General features: G+C 42.4%; 1 protein-coding gene across 1 annotated transcript; it reads left to right on the top strand.

Annotated features, from left to right (window-relative positions):
• Nucleotides 1-875: 875 nt before the first annotated feature.
• Nucleotides 876-25,637, top strand: LRRC31 (leucine rich repeat containing 31). Its single transcript, XM_034998720.1, has 9 exons — nt 876-1,124; nt 6,345-6,488; nt 8,214-8,381; nt 11,020-11,187; nt 11,425-11,592; nt 12,370-12,537; nt 14,855-15,022; nt 18,697-18,864; nt 25,022-25,637. The coding sequence occupies exons 1-9, from the start codon at nt 935-937 to the stop codon at nt 25,351-25,353; spliced, it is 1,674 nt and encodes a 557-aa protein (XP_034854611.1). The 5' UTR covers nt 876-934; the 3' UTR covers nt 25,354-25,637.
• Nucleotides 25,638-25,981: the final 344 nt, after the last annotated feature.

Below are 25,981 nucleotides of genomic sequence, written 5' to 3'. Positions count from 1 at the left end.
GACCCATTCCTTACCTCCATCCCCTACATCTTTTGCGCCAGGTAAACCAGAATTCACTGCTGGAGCCAACCCTAGGCTTTTTCCAGCCTTCATTCCTGGAGACTTCTGAGCTTGTTTTTTCTACCTGGGACACTCTTCCCTCTCCTCTTTTTTTAGCTAACTCCCCAGGCTAAAAATCAGGCTCCAAATTTGTTCTCCAAGGCAGGCATAGTCCATTGGAGCCTTCCCTGACTATCTGGGTCCCTCCTCCCTGGCGGCCCTTACCCTGGGGTGTTCTCTGGCTTACAGGTTAAGCCTCCATCAAAGACAGGAGCTGTGTCTTGCTCCTTGTCGAATCTCCCATCTGGAACAGTATCCAACCCAGAGTAGGCTCTGCTTATGGAGTGAGTGAACGTTTTACTGCCAGTGTGTTTTTTGTGGGGTGGCAGAGGAGGGCTGGAGTGGAAAAGGGAAGATGCCAGGAGAAAAAGCAGCAATACGTGAAGAGAGGAGGCTGGGCTCACCGAAGGCAGACTCTTCTGGGCGACAGTTTTGCAAAGGGCCAGATAGTTGAGAGACATGCTAAAATCCTCCTTTACTGTCGTCCCTTAGAAGGTAACTGTAATTGACTGCTGAAATATCAAATGTATTGGCACATTTGAGTGGTTTTAAATGACCTGTATCTCACACAATAGAATAGGGCAAAGTTAAAAACCAAGTTTGCTTTAGATTTGTATCTGCCACCATCTGTTGGTTCCCAGATCCTGGCTTACGTCATTCTTATTTTTACATTAAACATTACCAGTAATAAAAACAAAGGAAGGGGGGAAATAAAAACTCATGTAGGGAAATTCTGATTTCACACAGGCTTGACAGTCTTTTTCTTCTCAGTAATCCTAGAAACAGAAAACAACAGGAAGATGTCTTACTGAGAAAGGCCCCCTTTAACTTCACCATGAGTCAAACACGGAAGAAAAATTCTTCAGATGGAGAAACTAAACCCCGGACTTCATTTGTCAACAAATTCCTCAGGGGCTCAAAACTTATGTCCTCCAAAGCTGAAAGCAGAAAAGAGAGCAATGACCTTGCAACAACTGATTTCCAACCCCGCAACGACGCACAGAAAACAGCCACTTTAGATACGGGTAAACTTCTGACTGCTGTTATTTCTTTACTTTTTTAGAGTAATGTTTTTCCCTACAGAGATCATATGGGTTAAACTAAACCTAATCTGAGTCTCTATTCTAAGCATTTACTGTGTGACTTAAATGCTTTCAATACTTGCCTAATTTGACTTTTAAATTATCAAAAGTAACACTACAGGAAGGTATAGAGAAAATACCTTGTTTCCTTTCATTCTAACACAAATGATCATTTCTTCAAGATTCTTTTCAGTCTTTTGTTCATATGCATGCATTTACGGTCAGTCAGCCAGTCAACACTGACTGAGTACCTACTGTATGTCAGCTACTGTTGTAAGTGTTAGAAATGCAGCCACGAAAAACAGGACCTCATGTACACAAAGAACCGAATGCAGACATAATTTCAGTGTGATAAGTAATAGGAAGAAAAATAAAGCAGGCTAAGGAGACAGAGGATAGATGGGGTCCTACTCTAGGTGGGGTTGCAGGGAAGGAGTCTCTGATTTGGTGGCATTTGAGCAGAGATCTGAATAAAGTAAGCCAAGTGGAATGAATGAATCAAGCCAGTCCCATGGATGTCTATGGCAATGGCTTCCCAGGCAAAGGGAACTGTAAATGCAAAGGCCCGAGGTGGGACTGGGCCTGGCATGCTTGAGAGTGAGCCCAAGGTCAGGGGTGCTGAAGCAAGATGAGAGAGGAGAGAGGACAAGAGCAGTAGAACAGTCACCCACCCCCCCAGGGGTTCCTGGGGGCCAGAGCGGGCATCTTTTGTAGTTATAATAGCTTACAAATCCCTCTTGAGCTTACATGGAGCTGATATCCTACTTCTGCAACATATGATTATATTGCTCAGTCCCCACATGGCAGACATACATAAAATGATGTTCGTATGCCTAATTTTAACAGCTGCATAATATTCTATCCACACATATGCCATAATTACTTAAGTTCCTTTTTTGCCCTTCAGTGAATATTTTTATCTTTCCCTCTTGCTTATTCCCAGCTTCATTGTATTTCAGCCTTTTTCTTAGAACAGAGATTAAAAATTCAAGGGTTATGAAAATAAATATTGGCAGGTCTCTCCCTAAAGCTATGTGTCATACACAATGCCATTAATATAGTATCTATTAGATTAAATGTATTTTTTAAACATCTATATACACAGAAGTAGAGAGAACAGTCTAAGAACTCCCCATGATCACTTCCCTCTAACAATTATCAACCCGTGGCCAATCTTGATTCATTTATACCTACCCTCAATTCTATCAGATTATTTGTATCAAATACCAAAAATAGTATCATTTTATGTGAAAGCAGATTAAGTATCTTTTTAAATCTATTTTGGAAATAGGAAGTTAAAGTCTACTTTTTAAAAAAAGGACAACCTCTATCAGAAAATTGTTGATACTTGTTCTAAAGTAGGAATCGAACCTTCAGGAACATGGTTCATGAATACCTGTAACCATGATGAAATTAACAGTGCAAGGCTAGGCACTGGTTATCCCAGCTGGGTAACACTGGTCCCTCAACCTTGCATGGCTTCTCCATTTCCATAATTCAGTGGCTCCTGGAGTCATGTCAATTCTGCCCCCAAAATGGCTCTCAGACCTGGTTCCTCTTCTCCGTTGTTGTTCTGGCTTTCACTGTTTTTTGACTGGACCACTGGGCCAGCTTCCTAATTGGTTTCTCTACTTCTAGTCTGGCTTTCTTGCCAACTTGTCCTCCACAGTGCCATGGGGTGCTCTTTCTAAATCACAGACATGATGTCTTTTTGCCTGCTTAAAATCTTTCCCTGAGTCTTTCTTGCCTTGAAAAGAAAGTCTACACTCCCAAGCATGGTCTTCAAGGTATTTGTGATCAGATGGATCTCTCTTCATGACCTCTGCCTTCCCCCAACCTCATGTTCATCCTCGACTCCTGAAATTCAGATTCACTTGCAGTTTCCTGAACTGGCCATATTCTTCCAAAAGGGTTCCCTGGGCTTATAAAGACCTTCCCTTGTGTCACCATGCTCCTTCTGCACCCCTCCCCCATTTATTCCTCCTTCTTGTCCACCCACCTGCCTGACTATTGCTCACCCTTAAGGTGCAATTCATGTACCCCTTTCTCTTGAAAGCTTGCCAAGACCTGCCCATGGGACCTGAGGTACTTATTGTCACTACCTTGTGTTCTCATGCACCCTCCACATGCCTCCATCATTGCACGTCTCCTCTGTACTGTAAGCATGGCTTTCGTGTCTGTCTCTTCCATTAGACAGGTAGCTCCTTGAAAACAGGAACTTGTTATCTTGGTTCCCTGTACAGCTCCACCCATGTTACAAACATGTAATCATGTTTTATGAAACCACTGGGATTCTTGGTTGTTTATAACCAAGAAACCAACCCTTAGAGCTTTAGGTTAGAAAAGAACTTAATGTGAAGATACTGCTTAGCTCACAGAATCCCGTGGAGAAGGCAGAAGCTCAGTTCAGCAGTAAAGCAGCCAGGAAAAGGCCCTGAGTCACTCCACAGAACTGCTCACGTGTGATAACTTTGTCCTCTTCATGATGTGCCCATCATCCTACCTCAGCCAACGGGTAGCAACTCTGACTCAACCGTTTTATGTCTTGAGCTGTGATATAAGCTATTCTTTGAAGAAAGGGTTTTATGTATTTAAAAAAATTGAAATATGTGGTCTGTAAGGACATGTCCAGGGATCTCATAAATTGGTACTCATATTTATACTTAGGCGTTTGATAAAGATTTGCCATGTTGATTTATTTTGGTCATTAAGGAGCTTTAAAGCTAATATTTCTTCCTTCCTTCCTTCCTTCCTTCCTTCCTTCCTTCCTTCCTTCAATTATCTGTGCATTCAACAAATATTTACAGAATACCTCTCATATAAAAGGCACTGCGGAGTCCCATCTCCCTGGGAGGCCCCAATAAATGAGAAGTGAACCAGGCAGGAATTATAATCTCTACTTTATAGATGAGTAAACCAAGGCTCAAAGAAGTTCAGTGACTTGCTCACCTGAGGGACCCGTGATTTGAACCAGGTCTTCCACTTATGCTGTCTTAGCCTTGCCAGTCCTATCAAACATTACGGAGGACCCAAGTAGGATGCGGTCTGAGAAGAGATTCCTTGATCTGTCAATTGGTAGGTCACTGCTGGTGACCTTTGAGAATGTGAATGTGGTCACCAGAACATAGAGGGTTAATTGGCAAATGTGGTGAATTGGGACCAGCAAGTACAAACCACCCTTTCCAAACATATGACAGTAATCATTTCCTAATGATAGACAAAACAGTGGCTTGAGAAAACAAAGAAGCTTTTGTGAGGCTGGAACTTGAGCATGATTGTAAGTTGAGCCTATGGAGATAAAAAGTTCAAAAAGAGAAGGGAGAAAGCATCAGATAGCATGCAGAGAGATTTTTTTAACACAAAAATTCAAAAACACACACATATATATAATGGGCTTTGGAGCAGACTGTTCTGGGTTCAAATTCTGACTCTGCTACTTACTAATTGACAGTCTCTCTGTCTCAGGTTCCAAACTTATGAAATAGTGCGATTGTGTCTCCTTGCATGAAGTTTACACAAAATGTCCTGGCACATAAGAGTTAGTCCCTCTGCACCCCCCACCCACCATTCTCTTCTGCTCCACCCAAAATTAGAGTTGCCAGATAAAATACATGCAATATTTGGGATATAGTTTTACTAAGCAATGATTCCTTGTTTACTTGAAGTTTAAATTTAATTGGACAGGCTGTTTTTGTTTTTCCTAAATCTGGCAACCCTACCCAAAATGAAATACGTTTTATTTACCAGTGCATGATACAAGTGGAAGACCAGAATGGGAAGAGGTAAAATGGTGGTTGGTGCTGTCTCCTACTGGCGGAATGTGGCAACACCAGCCATCCCTGCAAAGATGTACACCCCATGGGCGTCGGGGCGTGTTTTCTTAAAAATAGCCAGCCACCAGACACACCGCGGAGGAGAGGTTGAGTTTGTATTACTCTCCTAATATTTAAGTCTAAGTTGATTACTACTGAAATCCTACTATTAATTTTCACTGGTACCAGTATATTTCTTTTTAGCGATGTGGTTTTATACTTTGGAAGGTATAGTAGAATATCACTGCATATTTGGAACTTAACACTTTCATGTTGGATTCCAGTATACTCTTTTTATATGTTTTAAATTGTACATTTTCATCTACAAAACCTCCTTAAAGTCACTGTCAGTACCTGCATATTCGTTTCTCCTTACAAAAGTATGATGTGTTTTTTTGTTTTTGTTTTTGTTTTTTTTGTTGTTTTTTTAAAGATTTTATTTATTTATTTGAGACAGAGAGAATGAGATAGAGAGAGCATGAGAGGGAGGAGGGTCAGAGGGAGAAGCAGACACCCCTGCCGAGCCGGGAGCCCGATGCGGGACTCGATCCCGGGACTCCAGGATCATGACCTGAGCCGTCGCTTAACCAACTGAGCCACCCAGGCGCCCAAAAGTATGATGTGTTTTATATGTGTCTTAAATGCTGGCACATACTGGGACATAATAGGTGTTCAATAAAAGTAAAGCTTTTCTTATTTTAGTGTTCGCATGTTAGCACAGCGTTAGTACAGAGGAACTTGATGAGGGTGCCATGTAAGTGGTCTCTAATAACAAGAAGGATTAACGGGGCTTTCTGAGCATATTCTCTGGCAGGGGTGGAGACAAGCTCTCCCCGGCACTCCCCTCTCTGGATCTGTCAACTGAATGGTCTAGGAGACAGCAGTGTTTCATTAGCTCCCAGTAGGCAACTGAAGCTCCCAGCCGGGTGACAACGCTTCCCCTTCTTCACCTGTTTGGTCAAATACCTGTGCTCCCCACCTGGCGTGCACCCGGCTGTGTGTCCCTCAGCAGCGCTCGGCTTAAACGCTGTGCTAACAAGTTCGCCACTTCGTTCGGGAAGACAACACTTTCTACACGCTGAGAACCCTGTCAGGCCGTGAAAGAAGAGCCCCTGAGTGCCTCAGTTTCATTGCTAAGAAGAGGGTCACTGGAGCGATCAGTGTCCAGCACCTGGAGGCAGGACAGCGGTCAAGTTCTGTCTCTGGTAAATGTTTCCCCTTCAGGGTTGAGGCTTCACAAAGGACCTGCTCAGGATTGTTGTTAGTCTGTTGACTTGTCTTACTGCAATCACTGTGCATCTTTAACACGATCTGTCATTCACGCAAGTTCTTCTTTATTCTTATAATGTAGCTCAGCCTCTCACTTCAGACGAGGAATGGGGATCCAGGATGGAGAAAAATGAGCAGTTCCTGCAGAAGCTGGGCAGAACGGCTGTGGACAAGTGTCTAGATCTGAATAACTGCAGACTAACGGCAGCGGACGTGAGGGAAGTGGGTCTGTATGCAGTTGACTTCGCACGGAGGGCCACGGGAGCCCTCAGGTTGAGATGAGCAGGCAAAACACGCTCATTACTCACCTGGCAACCCAAGGTCTCAGGGTGGCCCCAGACAACTCAGGAATAGCAGCTGTACCACTAAAACAAACAAACAAACAAAAAAACAAAAAACAAGTTAATTGATCCTTCTTCAAACTTCAAAGATTTGAGCTGAGTTTAGGAGGAAGGTTCATTTGTCTGTTTGTTCTTCCCGAGCATTTTACCTCCCTACTGATGGCTCCTTACTCCCTGAAAAACATTTGTCTTGCACACAATATGAGATATAAACTCGTGCAACTCATCCATTAAGCTGAGCCCCGCTGGGAATGTAACGGGGTGTTGTGCTCAGTTGTCTGTGGAATGAAAGAGGAACTACCAGCAATTATTGCTTACAACTTGTGTACTCAACAGCGTAATCACCACTTGTCACACGTAAGCGGGCCTCTGGTTGTGAAGACGCCCCTCCCCACACAACTATTACCACCTTTCTTTTCTCTTTTTCTCAGAGACCTTAAGTCGAGTCTTTCATCAAACTAGATGTGTCTACCAGCACAGAGGTATCAAAAAAACTGAATCGGGAGTGAGGGGTCCTTGACTATTTTAATTAAAATCCATGCCACTGTATTTTGGACAATTCTCTGAAGAGAGAACCCTAACCGTGTCTGTGTTTCCAGATACCTGTGTGTCAGAATCACTAGCAGAGCTCGTGTTCACTGCAGCTCAACCCAAGCCCACCAACTTGGAGTCTCTGAGAGCGGGCCCCAGCAATATGGTTTTTAATTTTTTTTTTCCTTCTTAATGTGTTCAAAAGACTTTCAGGCTTGATAAAGTTAGGATTTTGGCGAACAAGTTGAAATTGAAGGCTAGTAAAAAACCAAAAAGCAAAAACAATTTCACTCCTAATCATGGGCTCAGAATTTTGGACGCAGCTGTGTCTGTAACTGTAAAAGCTCAGCTTGCTACTTCTGACGGCTGCCCTTACCTTCAAGACAGAGATTTAAAAGCAAACAAAGATTTTTCATCCACTCTTCGTTGGCATTTCCACCCTTGAGTCTTGTTGCTTCAGGAGATAAAGATGGCCTTAGCAAATCTTTTTTCACAGACAGTAAGGTCACTTAATGGGCGATGGCAGATACTCAGAGAAGGTTCCGGACAGGCTTTGTGCCTGTCTAAACCTCTACATGTTGGTCTATTTAAATATAATGGGAGCTTTTTAAGGTGATGATACCCAGGTAAACAAGATATAAAAGAAAGGGTAACAGGTACCCTCAATCTCAGCAATCCTGGCCAACAGAGAGTCCTCTGGCTTTCAGCCCGAGGGTCCAATAGGATGAAGGGGTGAGGAATTATTTTTGCAAAATAAAGGGCTAGTATACATATCACAGTGGCAGTGGTAGTAACAGTAGAATTACCATTTCTGCTACAATAAAGGAGCTCCTATGAAATCTTATGAAGATACCACTCCATTTTTGGAGTGCATTTATTTGGCAGAAATAGAAAATATCCTAGGAAATAGGAAATATAAAGGTCACATTCTCCCCAGTTGCATGGCTGAGGGATCCCTGCTTTGCTGAAAGCCAATACATCCACCCCTCCCTTCTTACAGTGCAATAGGCATTGGATCCTATTTACTACCAGTCGCACATTACATATGCAAATCTGTATATCCTCTTGTTCTTTTCCAGTTGCTTTGCTGCCTTTTCTCCCAGACTTGGAAAAACTGGATATTTCCTGGAATGATTCTGTAGGTGGAAACCTCCATTCAATCACCCAGCAAATGCATCTCGTCAGCAAGTTAAAAATCCTGAGGCTGGGAAGTTGCAGACTTACCATGGATGATGTTCGAGCCCTGGGTATGATGAATGCTTCACTGGAAGCAGCTTTGAAGTGTCAAGGGCAAACTATCTGGGTCACACCCCCTCGGGTGCTCATGGATGAGAGCACATGGATGATGGAATGCCATGCTGAGCACTTGCATAACTTCTAAAAGGCTACACAGCCTGTACCTACTAGCACTGTGGTAAGCCCCAGGATAGAGAAGGGAACAAGGCTGGCCAGATAGATACCTGCTCTCATGGAATTTAAATGGAGATAATTTGTCAAATTTGCTTACTCTCAGTCTGTTACTCGTCTGTAAAATTAAGGAGTTGGGGTAAGTAATGATTATTTTCCAATTCCAAAATAATCTCTTCTATTTTTCCACTCCCATTTTAAAAAATGGATCAAAACAAGATATTTAAATTAAAAGCAATGGTTTAAATAGAACTAGAACCTCAATTAATTTATATACTGAACATAGAATTTAGGATAAAATTTGTCATGCTACTAATCCAACTCTTTACTATGATCCTTGATGGTTTTAGATGCCATTCATATTTTTTAAAGTCCTTTTGGTCTGAAGTTTCTTATTTCAGTGATTATTTTGGTCATTTACATCTTGGCAAACATTTCTGTAAAAACAACACAACTTATGTCAAATGTCTTCTCTCTGATCTCTCTGTAGAAAATCAGGATCCGTTTATGCCCCCTGGCCTTCCTGTAGCTGAGGAGAAACACCATACATCTCAGAGCCAGGTCTCAGTTCAAATTCTATCCCTACTTCTAACTAGCTTTGTGACGATGGACAATTATTTAAACTTCGTAAGCCTCAGCTTTCTTATCTCTGAAATAAGTTTGATATCCACCTCAAAAAACTACTGTGAGGATTAAATAATTTCTGTGACGCACTTACTACATGCCTGGCACATAGTACGTGCTCAGTAATTGAGCACAGTTCCTCCTTTCACTACTCCCACTGAAATTAACTTTCAGTGGTTTTATGTGACCAGTTGAGCCCCACTGGTTAGCAGCTGGTTATTGTGTAGTGGAGTTGCAAATTTAACTCACTGCTACTCAGGGGTGAAAAGAAAATGTAGTTTCTTTATTTCCTATGATTAATCTAAATTTTGTTCATGGTCTTCCATCCTTAAAAAATGGGGAAGTGGGGACGCCTGGTTGGCTCAGTCGTTAAGTCCTGGGATGGAGCCCCGCATCGGGCTCCCTGATCAGCAGGGAGCCTGCTTCTCCCTCTCCCACTCCCCCTGCTTGTGTTCCCTCTCTCGCTGTCTCTCTCTGTCTGTCAAATAAATATATAAATAAAAATCTTAAAAAAAAAAAAAAGAAGAAATGGGGAAATGGAATTTCTCTCCTGGGACTCACTCCAAACTTATCCGGTTCAGGAGAGAGTCTGCATCTTTGGTGCTGTGATGTTTTGTAACCTGCTCCCTCTCCCAGACTCCCTCTCCACTCTGGAAGGGCTTCTGCATCTTCTCCATCAGAAGGGACTTTCCTTAGCATTGATGGCAGATGGGGTACAGGGAGAATAAATGGTTTAATGAAAAGAGACCATAAATCAGGAGGCATTCCAACATTATTATACCTGTTACAACTGCTGAGTGTGGGATGACAGAAGCATGGCTCCCCAGTACCATGTGCACTGCAGACATGGCTGATCAGTCATGTACTCTCTGTCGCTGAAGCTGAGGAGTGCTTCAGGGCTATCGAAAGCCACCCCAACTGACTGGTGATGGCACACAAAATGGCACCTGTGCTGGGAGAACATGCATTTTAACGTGAGGCTCCTGGACTCCCGAAACCTCAGTCCTCACAATGAATAGCCAATGGCAGAAGTCCACGTCCAGTAGTGGACCATGGAGGAGAGGCTTCTAGACACAGGGGACTTTCCAGTACTCTTAACGCTTCGGTGTTGAGATCGACTCTGCACATTGCGTAAGTGCATTTTCCATGTGTGTGCCTCTCCGCCCTGTTCTCCCCAAGGCAGTGGAAGTCATTCCTAAGGCTGATTTCCCTGGTGACTTCCCTGTTCTCGCCCAGCCTCCGTTCTAGCCCTCGGTTGCTTTCCTCTGCTGAAGGGTTTCAGAAATGTGAAGTTCCACCCCTTTCTCACTGCATCCTCCTCTACCCTCCAAGGCTGCGTGGCTGTTATGAGCCGCTAGCGCCTTCTGCTTTATTACTAGTTCTCTGGAGGGCTCGTTTCAGTTGTACGTGATATTCTTGATGTCAAAGTGAGCTTTACCCCCGTGGCGGCCAGGGCTCTGCGTGGCCTCACCTCATCCTCTGGTCCAGCTTCCCAGTGATGCTGACCCCAGACAAGGTGGGCGAGAGAAAGGAGTTGGAATAGTACATGTATTTACTACCATAAAAACAACTCTGTGAAACCACCCTACTGACAGGTGGGGTTTTCTTGACAATAATTTTTGTACAGAGGCATGGCTTCTGAACCTTGGAGGGTCTAGAATTGCTGTGCCTGTAAATACAGGGGCTTAGCCTGCTGGGAGCGGGCGGTAACTGGGTCTGCTCTGTTCCTCGGCACCTGACCAGTCCCTGGCCCAGCCATTATCATTCCATAAATCACGCTTGTGCTGATTTCGAGGTGGATTCCCTGCTTTGTGGATTAGCAGTCGACCCCATCTTCGGGCTCTTTTGTAACAGGAGAAGCACTCGAGGTGATACTTGAACTGAAAGAGCTGAACTTGTCCTGGAACAGTGAAGTGGGAGGAAATTTGCCTCTGACCCTCCAGAAGTTCCAAGAAGGGAGCAAGATACAAACACTTGAGCTTGTGGATTGTGACCTCACATCTGAAGATGGGGCATTTGTGGGTAAGTGGAAATCGGAAGGGTCCTTCCCAGAATATAAATGTGAAGATACCCACAAGCAGACAGCCTGAGAGTCAAAGGGTCAAAGTTGGCTGTGCTTTGTTTCACCCTGAATGGGAGGAGTGGCTCACTATAGCCCCGGGGTCACATGAGGCTGCCCTCCCTTTCCTGCCCCAACATTCACAACCTGGGTTTTTACTGAGTTGCTCTTCTCATTTGGATTCACTTCCTTCCCTCTAGGTCAGTTGCTACCCATGATGCAAAATCTCGAAGTCCTTGATCTTTCCATTAACAGAAACATTGGTGCCAGTCTGAACAGTATTGCTCAGGGATTAAAAAGTACCTCAAATCTGAAAGTACTGAAGTTACACTCATGTGGACTATCACAAGAGAGTGTCAAACTACTGGGTGAGTTAGCAGTGACTGGGGTTTTTACATACACATGTAATTTTAGTTTATATTTAATTTTTTAAGGTGTTAGGAAATTCAACAAAATATACACAGTGGTTATGTTGGGGAATGAGATTATAGGTAATTTAAATCTTCTTTGTTTTATCCTTTTCAGAGTCTTTTACAGTAAGCACATACTTTCATGATTCTAAAAATAACCTCTTAAAATGGCTGCCTCTGAAAAGGCCAGGATATTCTGGGTTTGAGATAGACACTGGGCAAAAGAAAAGTTATGTGGTACAAAAGCTCTCCATTTTTCTCTTACTTCTGAAAATGTCAGCATTATTTTATGCTCAGTAGTAGGAAGGAATTGGTACTGATAAAAAGAATAGCTCCAGTGGCATCTGTGGGGAGAACATGACATGAAATTGTGTGTTCCCCTTTGACTTACAGAGTCTATAATATCCTTCTCACTGGCATTTTGAGGAAGTCTAGAATTCTGTGAAATGCCAATGCCTCCAGTGTAGGAGGAGGAGAACCATCCGTTGCAGGGTTCCACCAAAGCCATTGGCAGTCAACGCAGATCACGGGGTGCTGGGGGTGGGGTGTTTGAAGCCATGGTCAAGTCCAAAGAGGGCCAGATGGCAGGGAGTCTAAAGTTACTCCTCTGTCTTGGCTTTTCCCAACCCAGTGTATTTTCTCCATCTCCCTTCTGCACACCTGCCCCCTCCCCTGTTCCACAACTGCCTTCCACCTTCTAACCTGTCAGAATGGGACTTTTGACTTTCTTTGTAGATGCTGCTTTTAGGTCCTTGTGTGAACTGAAGAAATTAGACCTTTCCTGCAACAGGGAGCTGGGTGGGGGTTTTGAAGACTCATCAGCTCAGCTGGCCACGTTGGAGCATCTAGAAGTTTTGGATCTTCACCAGTGCTCGCTAACGGCAGATGATGTGATGTCACTGAGTAAGTGTGAACGATAGAGCCAAGGAAGGACTTTTGGAACCTCAGTATATGTTTGGAACTTGGCAAATTTGAGGTGTCCCCTGAAACTTACTTAAACTTAACCAAAAGCATCAAACCATAAAAGTTCTGTGAATGCCCCAATATTGTATTTGGCATATATTACGTGCCCAGTAAATGTTAGTGAATCTAAATTCCTCCTATACATGTTTGTAAATGATGGATGTGGCACTTGGTGGAGAACATTTTGAATATATGTTACTGTTTAGAAATGACTCTGTTAGTCACAAAGTTTGTTTCAAACAGGGATGTAGAGAGAAAGCCAAACAAAGGGCGTTGAGGCTTACTGACTAACAAGTGAAGTCAAGCCCCTTAGATACAAATGAAATTACAGAAGAATTTAGGGTGGTGCATCACAGGTGTATATTTTACCTTTAGGTGCCTACGCTTAACTTCCCACTGTAGGCATAATCCTGTAATTATAAAACGTAATGTATAAATGCAGTTTCCCATAACAAGCAGTGTAAGTGCAGCCTTGCCATTAAGGATTTTACTCCATCTGTGGCCACAGTAAACTTTCAAAATACCTCCAGGATCTCACCACAGCTCACCATCTAGACCTTTACCACCCTGGTTCAGGCTACTGTCATCTCGTGCCCAGATTATTACGAGTCCAAATGGTCTTACTGTTCCTCCTCTGTCGTTCTGACTTCGTTCCCTAGCCTTCCCCTCCTGGACTCCACACCAGCCACTTGTCTGGGCTGACCCTCTGTCCCTGGGGCCTTTGTCCTTGCTCCCTCTCCAGATCATGGGCCCCTCCTGTGTTGGGAGCCCCTTCAGCATCTCTCCTTTGTTCAGGTACGGGGGTTGGTACATAGTTGGCACCCAGGAAATGATTGTTGAATATGATCGAATGAATGAATCAATTAAGAACAAGAATAAAAAGAATTTTTTAGTTGTTTTTAGTACAATTTGGGAAGGAAAAGAGTAAAATAGGTTCTTAGGTCTAACATCTGTATTTTAGACCTGCTAAATTACATTTGGGACTCATGCCTCAATTTGGAAAACAGAAAAGTTCAAGGCTTTCATAAGGATTTTAAAGGAACAAAACAATCCGTTTCTGAGCTCCAGGTGGAGCGTATGGGGTATCACCATCCCCTTTACTTCTGAGCATCATACCTAGAGGAAACACTCTTGGATTATCAGCGAGCAGATTCCAAAGAATGAATTTCCCTTGGTACAACGGAGTAACATGAATATCACCTCTCATCTTGTTACTCAGAGGAAGCTTCCAGGGCCAGAGGGACCTCAACTGTTACCAATAGCCTAAGAGGGGGATCAGCTTCTCTTACCAGATTCACCACCACCAACATGGGTGAAAGGCCCTGGAAAGCTCATGATTTATTTAAGAACTGTAGCAAATTGCATCGTTCTACTGCCTAATTTTGAAAAGATGGAAATGAAAATACATTCCGTTTATACCTTAGGAGGCTAAATAACTCACCATTCTTTTATCTGATCATTCTAGATAGCTCCAAAGAAATGGAATTACAGATTGTTTAGCCAACAACTTTTGATTAACCATCTAGTTGTACGAGGCACTGTGCCATGTGCTAAGGGAAATTCACAGTCTGGGAGCCTCTGTCTGGTAGGGACAGGAATAAACCAACTACATGGTGAAGAGGAAGAAACCGTGACATCTCTTGGGATCCCACCTGCCTGTCTTCCTTTCCTTCCCATCTTCCTCCCCTCCTTCCACAAATGTCTGTGCCTCTAGTGTTCTGGATTCTTCTGCACACTCTGGGGAGGAAGCAGGCCCTACAGACAGAGCTCACCTTTGGTGGGGGAGGACAGAAAACAAACACATAAGCAAAAATAAATAGGGTGATGTAACAGTGACCAAGGGCTTCTGTGGCTTAGGGGGCCCTGAAGGCTCTGCGGAGGTGAGCCAGCCCAACAGAGATCCCAACATACCTACCTATACCAAGTCATTTTTTTCTTCCCGGTGACCCTGTGAAGTACTGTTGTTATTATTATGGCGATAACCGAGGTTCAAAGAGGTTAAGTAACTTTCCTAAAATCACACAGTTCTTTAGCAGCAGAGGCAGGATTAGAACCCAATTCTGTCTCCAAGGTCTTTGCTCTTAACGTCTAGCCTGGAGAGAGGCTTGGAAGTAGAACAGCCCAAGCTACACACTGGGGAGTGTGGCTGGTGTGCGTGTGTGTAAGGGACGGAGACTGTGGGACCGTGGGACCCAAATATCCAGAAGACTCTTTGTGAGATGGTGCCTAAAACATGTCACTGCTGACATTTTAACAGCCCAGGTAATCCCTTTACTCTCGAGTCTTCAAGAGTTGGATTTATCTGCCAACAAAAAGATGGGCAGCTCTTCTGAAAACCTCCTCAGCCGGCTCCGATTTTTACCAGCACTGAAGTCCTTACTCATCAACAGCTGTGCTCTGGAGAGTGAGACTTTTACCGCCCTCGGTAAGAGAATTCCCCAGATCCCTGCAGGCATGTACAGTAACACATGAGTCCACATATTCCTACATAGGAATTTCATGCCAAGCCTCTGCCAGAGGCAAAGTTGTGAATTACTAATTTGTCTTCTTCTCAGGAAATGTGCTTTCTTAAAAGTGGCTTTTGGGGGGCCAGATGAATGATTCTGGCTGGCATTTGCAAATTTAACATTTAAAATCTAAAGTGTATGTAGCCGACTCTGGAGGCCATATCCATGGTAACTTGGGATTTCACTGAGGTGCCAATATAAACTGGATTGCTGGGAGTCTGATGGGAAAAGTGAGGCAATTGCTAGTGTGTGAGCCTAGTTGACTGCCCAGCACCCACTTTCCAGCAGGATTTGTTGTCCTTTCTAGGAACCTGGGCCTGCTGGAAGGTCACAGACACAGTCCAGCTTAGATCAAGGGCCTACAGAATCTGGAATGTGCCTCTTCCGGGGCAAGAACATCGTCTGCAAGTAGAGGGAGATATTTTGAGGCAAAGGCACTTTGCATTATTTTGCAGAATCTGCCACCCAGGCAAAGAACTTTGGGCACACATTGCTGGATGGGGGTCCCCAACGCCACCTTTAGGTTCAGTGATTCGCTAGGAGGACTCACAGGTCTCAGCATAGAGTCGGACTCACTGTTGGGATTTATTACAACAAAAGGGTACAAAGCAAAATCAGCGAAGGGAACAGGGCGTGGCACAAAGTTTAGAGGAAACCAAGTACAAGCTTCCAAGAGACCTCCACCTGTGGAGTAACATGGGACACACTTCCTTCTCCCAGCGACTTCTGACAACACGTGTGAAATGATGCCTTCCGGGGAAGCTCACCTGAACCTTCCGTCTGGGGCTTTTACTGGGTGGTGGTCACACAGGCACCCTCTACCAAAATTCCAGAGCATAGAAGGAAACCTGGTGTTCCACATAAGTCATGGAATTTGTAGACACACAGGGGAGGCACAGCGAGCCACTCTTATTAGGTAAGGAATGGCTGGAACAGAGCCAAACTGCAAGTGCTCAGATGCCAGCCAACCTTGCCAGGAAGTCTTTAGGGGGTCGCAGCCTCAGGCCTGGCAGGTTAGCTCTTGTTTTGCACACATACACAGACTAGAGAGCTTGCATTCCGGGGCTTCCTGGATAAGGATGAAAACAGAGTCCTTCTCTCTGACCCTCAAGTATTGTTTGTCAGTTGACACTTCTAGAAAAATGAATTGTACCATGGACCAAACATGGATTATTATTAATGAAATAGGCATATTCTAGTAATAAAATAAGCTATTTATTGATATCTATTAACAGAAATGAATGCATATAACTCACCCCAAATTCTAAGACCTTTATATTTAAGGCACTCTTGCCTCCCTTTCAGCCCAAGTATTTTGTTCAACCCACATAGACTTGGTCTTTGCTGTGAACTGCGCCCACGCCTCTCCCAGCATTGCTCATCTCCTTGTCCCCATGTCTGGTTGGGGAAAATAGCAAGATATGTACCTTTCAGATCTGGAGTTCTCAACCTGGGTCAGAGAGTCAGTCTAGAGTTGTGCCCTGGGGGAGGGGACTGTGAACTCCCGGAAATTGATTGTAATTATTTTGTGGGGGACATATGTGGTACATTTTCTGGCTCCAAAGCACCTAGAATCAGGCTGCCTAAAATCAAATCCTGGCCCTGGCTCTTGTGACCTGAGATAGTTAACATCTCCGTGCTTCAGTCTCCTTGTCTGTAAAATGTAAAATGGAATAATAGTACATACTTCATGGGGTTGTAAGAAATAAATGTGTTGATACATGTAAAGTTCTTGAAAAGGTACCCAGCACATAGTAAATGCTCAGTGAATGTTAGTTGTTAATATTATTATGGGGAGGGAATCTATAAATTTCATTTACCAAGTAATTTGGATCTTATCACTCCCCAGTTTAAAAAGACACCAGAGGCTCATAGCACCTCTGGTAAAATCCACATTCCTTCATGGGGTCTAAAAGGCCCAGGTAATCTGGCCCTAGTACCTCTTGGCCACTCTCCCCCTTGCTCCCTGAACAAGCCTCGGCTGGCTTCTTTCCATTCCTTCCTGTCACTGAGCAATCCCTTGTCTCCAGGCCTTCCTGTTCTCTGGATGGAATGCCCCTCGCCTGCACCTGCCTCCTGTTCTTTCCTGGGGAGCTCTGACTTCAGGTCTCAGCATAAAGGCTCCCTGTGAGGACAGCATCTCTGATCTAAATGAGGAGGCCCTGTATCTTTTTTATAGCCTTTATTAGAATTTCTAATTATCTATTTATTTGTGTGTTTTTCTCAGTGTATGTATTTCCCACAGTTTATAACCTCCTTGAAGGCAGAGATTGTTTTTATTCTTCACTGCATACCCTAACCCCATTTTAGGTATTTCTGAATATTAGTTAAGCAAGTAAACAAACTAACTTTTCAAAGCGGTCTGTAATCCCCAAAATGGTTAGGTAAACACACATATACACATCAAACACACACGACACATTACACTGTTCAGACTAATGTTCAGTTAGGAAAGTTCCACAAAAAATAAATTTAGGGACAACATGATGTCCCTAGTTGGAAAAAGTTGGATATTTTTTAAAGAAAATTTTGTTTTTAATTTTGTGTCTTTTGCCATCAGAAGATAGAGCTCTTCCCAGTTATTGCTGCATAATGAATCATAATCAAGTAGATATTACATTAAATTATATAATCTGAAATAAATGTATCATTCAATTTGAATTAAGAAGTAAATCAAGCAGGGGCACCTGGGTGGCTCAGTTGGTTAAGTGTCTGACGCTTGATTTTGGCTCAGGTCATAATCTCAGGGTCATGAGATCAAGCCCCACATGGAGCCTGCTTAAGATTCTCTCTCTCTTGCCCTCTGCCCTTCTCCTCCCACCCTCCCAACACTCTCATGCTCTCTCTCCCCTCCCCTCCAAAAAAAGAAGTTAGTCAAGTAAACATATAATTCTCCATATCACTTTTAGAAGAAAAAGTTCCATTTCTTATTGGTAGGTCTCTGCACCATGCAGGTGGGAGGGATTTTCTTAATAGATATCATAAAAGGATATATATTTGCCGCTTGGACACCTGTTATTCTTTAGAAAGAAGAGTGGAGTTAAAGTATAATTAACTATATCTTAGGAATAAGTTGTTAGGGTTAATTTCAGCATTAGGGGCAACTGAGAATTAAGCAGAACCTTTTAAACCTCATTTAAAAATCTCTCCAAAATCCACTAGTTCTCTTCCTTGTTTCTATAACTGCAGGTAAGTCGACACAAACACATTTGGGTGTTTCAGAGTCCTGAGGAGGCTTGGCCCCATCTCTGAACTTCAGCCGTGACTGAACACAGGAATATATAAAACCAGGACATGCTCTGGAAATCTCAACTAGCTGTCCAAATCCTCTGCCTCTTTCTCCTTCCTAGAAGGGAACTAAAGGAGAAAAATCCCAATTGATAATGAATTCCACTTAATCAAGTTTTACTTTTCTAAAGTTTCCAACATTTCTCCCAATTAAAACTAGACAGTGTAAGTTGTGGTCATGAATTTCGGGCAAAAGAAAACAGTCTCTGTAACTTTCTTATCTCAGTTATATTAATATGTTGCCCCAGGTTCCTCAGTTTCAAAGAGGGAAACCTAACGATTGCTCGTCTGTTACCAATTTTAGCTGAAGCCTCCACTTACCTCCCTGCTCTGGAAATATTCGACCTTTCTTGGAATAAATGTGTTGGTGGCAACCTGAAGCTGCTTCTGGAAACACTGAAGTTTTTAGGGTCCCTTCGAGTGCTGAGACTGAGCAGCTGTGGCCTGGTGACAGAGGACGTCGCTCTCCTGGGTTGGTATCTACTGGTCCCAAAGCAGTCCCGGCCCGCGCAGCGCAGTGTGCCTCTGCCGCAGTGGAAGGGCGGGCGGGGAGCTGGGCCAGGCCTGTGGCTGAGCCCTCTGCGCAGCTTCCCTTCTTTCTCTCCGACATCTGCTTAGGAGAGAGCCGGCAAAAACGAAGAAGGGCAATCCCCAAGCCAGGAAGGCAGTGGAGGGCATTTCACAAAGGGAGAGATGAGCATAGCCGTGGCAGTGGGTCGTTCCAGCTTCTGTTCCTTGCCTTCCAGGTACAGGGGAAGGATCCTGTTCCCCGGCCAGCCCAGTGTTACTCAAACTTGGGTTACCTACAGTCTGCTTTCACAAAGTTTGCCCTGTCCACGTGGTACCCACCCCGTTACTTAATTTTTTCTTCATATTGACTCTTTAACCTAAATGTTTTTATTTAAACAGGAAACTCATCATCACCATAACTGAAATCTAGGAATCACTTCTCATAGACAGACATTATTAGACTGTTGCCAGCTGAAGGCTTTGAATAGAGGTTCATTCTCTCTCTGTTACAAAAAGGGGATGAGAGGGCTTTAAAAGCATACTAGCATCAATCTGACCCTTTCTCCATGTCAATTTAGAAAGGTGGAAAGAGATTTGAATAAGGAATAACTTTTGCACTGCAGGATTCCAGAGTATATAATACCTTTCCCAAATATCCCCTAAAATCACCTCTATTATGTCCACTTCTCATTGGCAAACAGTGAATTGGAGAGTACGTCTGTGTCTCTCATCTACCCTCGTGCCTGTGTCCCCAGCACTACGCAGCCATCTACTCCCAGACCTCTGAAGCAATGAGCACCCCTCCAAAAATTTTTTCGTGAATAACAAGTATTACTATGTGTGGTTAGCCATTGCCACTTTTATATTGCTTGGGTTATTTTAACAAGCATTCTTTAAGAATTACTTAATCACTTGTAGCTTTTTTTCTTTTAAAATTAACAACACTTTCTCAGAGTAAACTACAAAAGTATTTCCATAACCTATGATCCTACTACTCAGATTTTAAAAATATATAATAAGTATAAAACAGTGAAATATAATAATTAGGATACTCACACGATTGGAAAATTCAAACAGTACAGGAAAGTTAAAACAATGTCTGGGATTTGTTTTAAAATACAGTAATATCATCTCAAAAATCATATAATCATCTCAGGACATGCAGAAAAAGCATTTGACAAGATTCAACATCGATTTGTGATAAAAACTCTCAACAAAGTGGGATTAGAGGGAACATACCTCAAAATAATAAAGTCACATACATCAAACCTACAGCTCACATCATACTCAATGGTGAAAAATGGAGAGGCTTTTCCTCTAAGGTCTGGAACAAGAGAAGGATGTTTACTATTGCCACTTTTATTCAGCATAGTACTGGAAGTCCTAGCCACAGCAGTCAGACAGGAAATAAAAGGCATTCAAATTGGTAAGGAAGAAGTAAAACTTTTACTATTTGCAGATGACTTAGTACTATATCTAGAAAACCTAAAGTCTCCACCAAAAACTATTAGAACTGATAAATGAATTCAGTAAAGCTGCAGGATACAAAATCAATATACAGAATTCTGTTGCATTTTTATACACTAATAATAAAGCAGCAGAAAGAGAAATTTAAGAAAATAATCCCATTTAAAATTACACCAAAAATAATAAAATACCTAGGAATAACTTAACCAAGGAAGTGAAAGGCCTGTACTCGATAACTACAGAACACTGATGGAAGAAATTGAAGATGACACAAACAAATGGAAAGATATTCCATGCTCATGGGCTGGGAGAACAAATATTGTTAAAATGTCCATACTGCCCAAAGCAATCTACAAATTTAATGCAATCCCTATCAAATTTCAACAGCATTTTTCACAGAACTAGAACAAATAATCCTAAAATTTGTATGGAACCACAGAAGATCCCAAATGGCCAAAACAATCAAGAAAAAGAACAAAATTGGAGTTATCACAATCCCAGATGTCAAGATATACTACAAAGTTATAGTAATCGAAACAGTATGGTACTGGCACAAAAACAGACACGTAGATCAATAGAACAAAGACCTAAGGAAAAAAATCTATGCATATATGGTCGAGGAATCTATGACAAAGGAGGCAAGAATATACAATGGGGGAAAAGACAGTCTCTTCAACAACTGGTGCTGGGAAAACTAAACAGCTACATGCAGAAGAATGGAACTGGATCACTTTCTTACACCACACACAAAAACTCAAAATGGATTAGAGGCCTAATCTGAGACCTACAACCATAAAACTCTTGGAAGAAAACATAGGCAGTGATCTCTTTGACACTGGCCTTAGCAACACTTTTCTAGATGTCTCCTAGGGCAAGGGAAACAAAAGCAAAATTAAACTATTGGGACTACACAAAATAAAAAGCTTTTGAACAATGAAGGAAACCATCAAAAAACATGAAAAGGCAACTTACTGAATGGGAGAAAATACTTGCAAGTGATATATTTAATAAGGCGTTAATATCCAAAATATATAAAGAATTTATACAATTCAACACCAAAAAACAAAAACAAAAACAAAAACAAATAATCCAATTTAAAAATAGGGAAAGGAACTGAAGAGACATTTTTCCAAAGAAGACATATAGATGGCCAACAGACACATGAAAAGATTCTCAACATCACTAATCATCAGGGGAATGTAAATCAAAATCACAATGAGAGAGCGGCTGGCTGGCTCAGTTGGTAGAGCATGTGACTCTTGATCTTAGGCTTGTATGTTTGAGCACCACATTGGGTGTAGAGAATACTTAAAAATAAAATCTTTAAAAAAAAACCCCACAACACTATGAAGTATCACCTTCAGAATGGCTAAAATAAAAAAGATAAGAAATAAGTCTTGGAGAAGATGTGGAGAAAAAGTAACCCTCATGCACTGTTGGTGGAAGTGTAAATTGGTGCAGCCATTCTGGAAAACCGTATGGAGGCTCCTCAAAAAATTAAAAATAGAAATAGCAAATGATCCAGTAATTCTACCACTGGGTACTTACCCAAAGAAAACAAAAACACTAATTTGGAAAGATATATGCACCCCTATGTTTATCCCAGCGTTATTTACAATATTCAAGATATGGAAGCAACCTAAGTATCCACAGATAGATGAATGGGTAGAGAAGAGTGGTACACACACACACATGAATATTACTCAGACATAAAAAAGAATGAGATCCTTTTTTTAAGATACACACATTTTATTTATTTATTTTTAAAGTAAGCTTTATGCCTAACATGGGGCTTAAAGTCATGACCCAACAATGGGATCATTGACTCAACAATCTTGAACTTTTGTAGAGTCACATGCTCTATAGACTGAGCCAGCCAGGTGCCCCAAGAATGAGATCCTGCCATTTGTGACAAAGTGGTTGGGCCTAGAGGGTATAATCCTAAGTGAAATAAGTCAGAGAAAGACAAATACTATATGATTTCATATATATGTGGAATCTAAAATACAAAAAAACAAGACAAAAAATGGACTCTTTTTAAAATTTTTTTTAATTTTTATTTTTTTAAAGATTTTATTTATTTATTTGAGAGAGAGAGAATGAGAGAGCACATGAGAGGGGGAGGGTCAGAGGGAGAAGTAGGCTCCCTGCCGAGCAGGGAGCCCGATGTGGGACTCGATCCCGGGACTCCAGGATCATGACCTGAGCCGAAGGCAGTCGCTTAACCAACTGAGCCACCCAGGCGCCCCAAAAAATGGACTCTTAAATGCAGAGAACAAACTTACAGTTACCAGAGGGGAGGTGGTTGGGGATGGGTGAAATAGATAAAGGGAACTAAGTCGTACAAAAATAAATCATGCAGATGAAAAGTATAGAGAATACAGTCAATAATATTGTAGGATAAATAAAAATAAAATACAGTCATATCTCAGAGATATTGTGGGTTTGGTTCCAGACTACCACAGTAAAGCAAATATTGCAAAAAGGCAAGTCAAGTATATTTTCTGGTTTCCCAGTACATACAAAAGTTATGTGTACACTATACTGTGGTCTATTAAGCGTGCAGTTCATTATGTCTAAAAAAATGTACATACCTTAGTTCAAAAATACTTTATTGTGGGGTGCCCGGGTGGCTCAGTCAGTTTAGCATCTGATTCTTGATCTCAGCTCAGGTCATGATCTCAGGGTTGTGAGATTGAACCCCACTGGGCATGGAGCCTGCTTAGGATTCTCTCTCTCCCCTTCCCTCTGACCCTACTCCCCCTAAAAAAAAAAAAAAAAAAAAAAAATTCTTGCTAAAAAGTGCTAACCAACATCTGAGCTTTCAGCAAATCCTAATCACAGATCATTATAACAAATAAGGAAAAAGTGTGAAATATTGTGAGAATTACCAAAATGTGACACAGAGACACAAAGTGAGCAAATGCTGTTGGAAAAATAATGCTTGACGCAGCGTTGCCACAAAACTTCAATTTGTTAATTTAATAAAAGCAACATCTGTGAAGCACAGGAAAGCAAAGTACAATAAAATGAGGAATGCCTGTACTAAAAAAAAAAAAGTAGAAAGGAGGGAAATAGGTGGAACAGATTGGTGCAATGAAGGTAAGTGTTGAAGCTGAGTGATGGGGACATGGGAGTTTATGCTCCTATTCTGTCTGCTTTTTGTACCCTTGCAAATTTCCATAGTAGAAAAAATTGTAAAAAGGAAAAGCATGTACATTGTCTTTAACAGTTAGGTCTTGAGAACATGGTGAGTAATGTTGCAGAGAGAGGAAGAGACACACATCAACACGGACACCTACGAATGGAGTGCAGCTCTTGAGTGTACAGAATGCTAAGCTTTCGAATGCACCAAACTGTGGGCAAAGGAAAGCAATGGGGATGGAGCATGCTGCTTGCTCTGGGAGCCAGGACACATGAAGAATGACTGAAGGATTCAGGGCACATTTAATCCTAAAGGGAGAGAACTTGAGGGAACTGACTGTCGTCCAACATTCCAAGGCTGGTGTGAGGAAGGAGCTGAAGTGTTCAGCAGGCTGTGGGGTAATCAGTGAACGTCACTGGAAGGCAGAAAGGGACCCAAAGGATGGGGGCTTTCTCCTGCTGAGAGCCACCTCATTCTGTCAGGGCAACAGGAAAGGGTGCCTCAGGCAGGAGCTGGCTGGTGACCAGTAGAGAAGCTGTGAAAGAGTCATCTCTGATCATTGATCTGGAGGTTGAAGGAAGAGACCTCCAGGGTCCCTGCCAACTCTGAGATCCCATGCTACTCATCTGATCTCTGTGGTCCATCACTGCATTTGGCTGGCAAGGGAAGCACGCGCTGCTTGCTTTGGGTAGCTCTCCTATATCCTCTTACAAGCGTTACTATCTTTTCTTAGCTTCATCACTATTATTTATTAAGTGCCATTTTAGGTAGTACTGTGATATGTGCTCTTCAAAGGGAAAATTGTTCTGTGAATTGGAGGTCCCTAAGGTGACTTAGAAATTACCCACGTGTTGGGGTGCCAGGGTGGCTCAGTTGGTTAAATGTCTGCCTTCGGCTCAGGTCATAATCTCAGGGTCCTGGGATTGAGTCCCATGTCGGGCTCCCTGCTCAGCGAGGAGCCTGCTTCTCCCCCTGCCCCTCCCTCTGCTTGTGCTCTCACTCTCAAATAAATAAAATAAGATAAAAAAGAAATTACCCACGTGTATATTGCACGTGAAAAGTGCTCAGTTAATTACTTGTTGAATGAAGAATGACTGAATGAGCAGTGAACAATTAAACAGTATTAAACAGCAAGATGACTATTTATAAATGGTCCTCAGTTAAAGCCAGAGAGCCATCACTCCTCACATTTAACTGGAGAGAGTCTGCAGGAAGAGCTGGGACTGTAGTGGAGCCAATAGCAAAAAAGATATTCTTTGGGTTGGGATTTGGAAAGAGAAAAAAAAAAAAAACAATGTTCAAGCTGTACCTGGGATGTGCAGAGAATAGATTTGGTACTAAAGTGATTTCGGATGTCCTGAATAAAGCTGCTCGCTAATAACAAATCATTACTAAGCACCAATCTTGTCATTTCTAATCTTGGAATGACTGTGTTATTGGAAGTGGCAAACAGCCACAGGAGAAAGTATTCTTGTATTTTAGCATTTAGTGTGATTTTATTTTTCAGCTTCCGTAATACACACAGGTCACCTGGCCAAGCTACGGGAGCTCGACCTGAGTTATAATGACAGCATCTGTGATGCAGGATGGGCCATCTTCTGCCAAAATGTGCGGTTCCTCAAAGAGTTGACCGAGCTGGATATTAGCCTTCGGCCATCAACTTCTCGGGATTGCGGACAATGGTTTAGACACTTGTTATGTGCTGTCGCCAAACTTTCCGAGATCACGGAGATAGGAATGAAAAGATGGATCCTCCCCACTTCACAGGAGGAAGAACTAGAACATTTTCACCAAGGTCACAGATGCAACATTCACTTTGACCTTGGTGAGTTTCAGTAAGCTGATTTCCCAAGGCTTAACTAAGCTATAAACCATTATCTGGAGGAGGAAAAGAGCATGAGTGAAACTTAGTGTAATCAAAGGAGTATCAGCTTCTGGGATGTTTAATGGGATTGATGTTACAAAAGTTTTGTAAATATGTATATGGTAATCTAATATAAGTACAACTTTACTTTCTAATGACACGTATGACATGTTTCCATGAAGTTTCATTTATTTTGGATATATAGTTCACTTACTGTTTAGAAGACCTGCCAAAAATGTTTAGATTCTGGTAACACATTTCCTTTTTTCTTTTTTTTTTTTTAAGATTTTATTTATTTATTTGAGAGAGAGAGCACATGAGAGGGGGGAGGGTCAGAGGCAGAAGCAGGCTCGCTGCCGAGCAGGGAGCCCGATGCGGGACTCGATCCAGGGACTCCAGGATCATGACCTGAGCCGAAGGCAGTCACTTAACCAACTGAGCCACCCAGGCGCCCCTCCTTTTTTCTTGACCTGGAATTTTCTGTCTCTTCTTTTCCTACATGATAAATGTTCTAAATATAAGCATGCGTGAATGTGTGTATGTGTGAGTGTGTGTGTGAAATTCTACTGTGAAAGGCACTAGCTATGATAGTTTCATGTTATC

The sequence above is a fragment of the Mirounga leonina genome, unplaced genomic scaffold, assembly GCF_011800145.1.
Source record: "Mirounga leonina isolate KUSES-001 unplaced genomic scaffold, KU_Mleo_1.0 Mir_115, whole genome shotgun sequence".
Lineage (NCBI taxonomy): Eukaryota > Metazoa > Chordata > Mammalia > Carnivora > Phocidae > Mirounga > Mirounga leonina.
The sequence above is the reverse complement of the archived record's forward strand: the minus strand, read 5'-3'. Positions and strand labels throughout refer to the sequence as shown.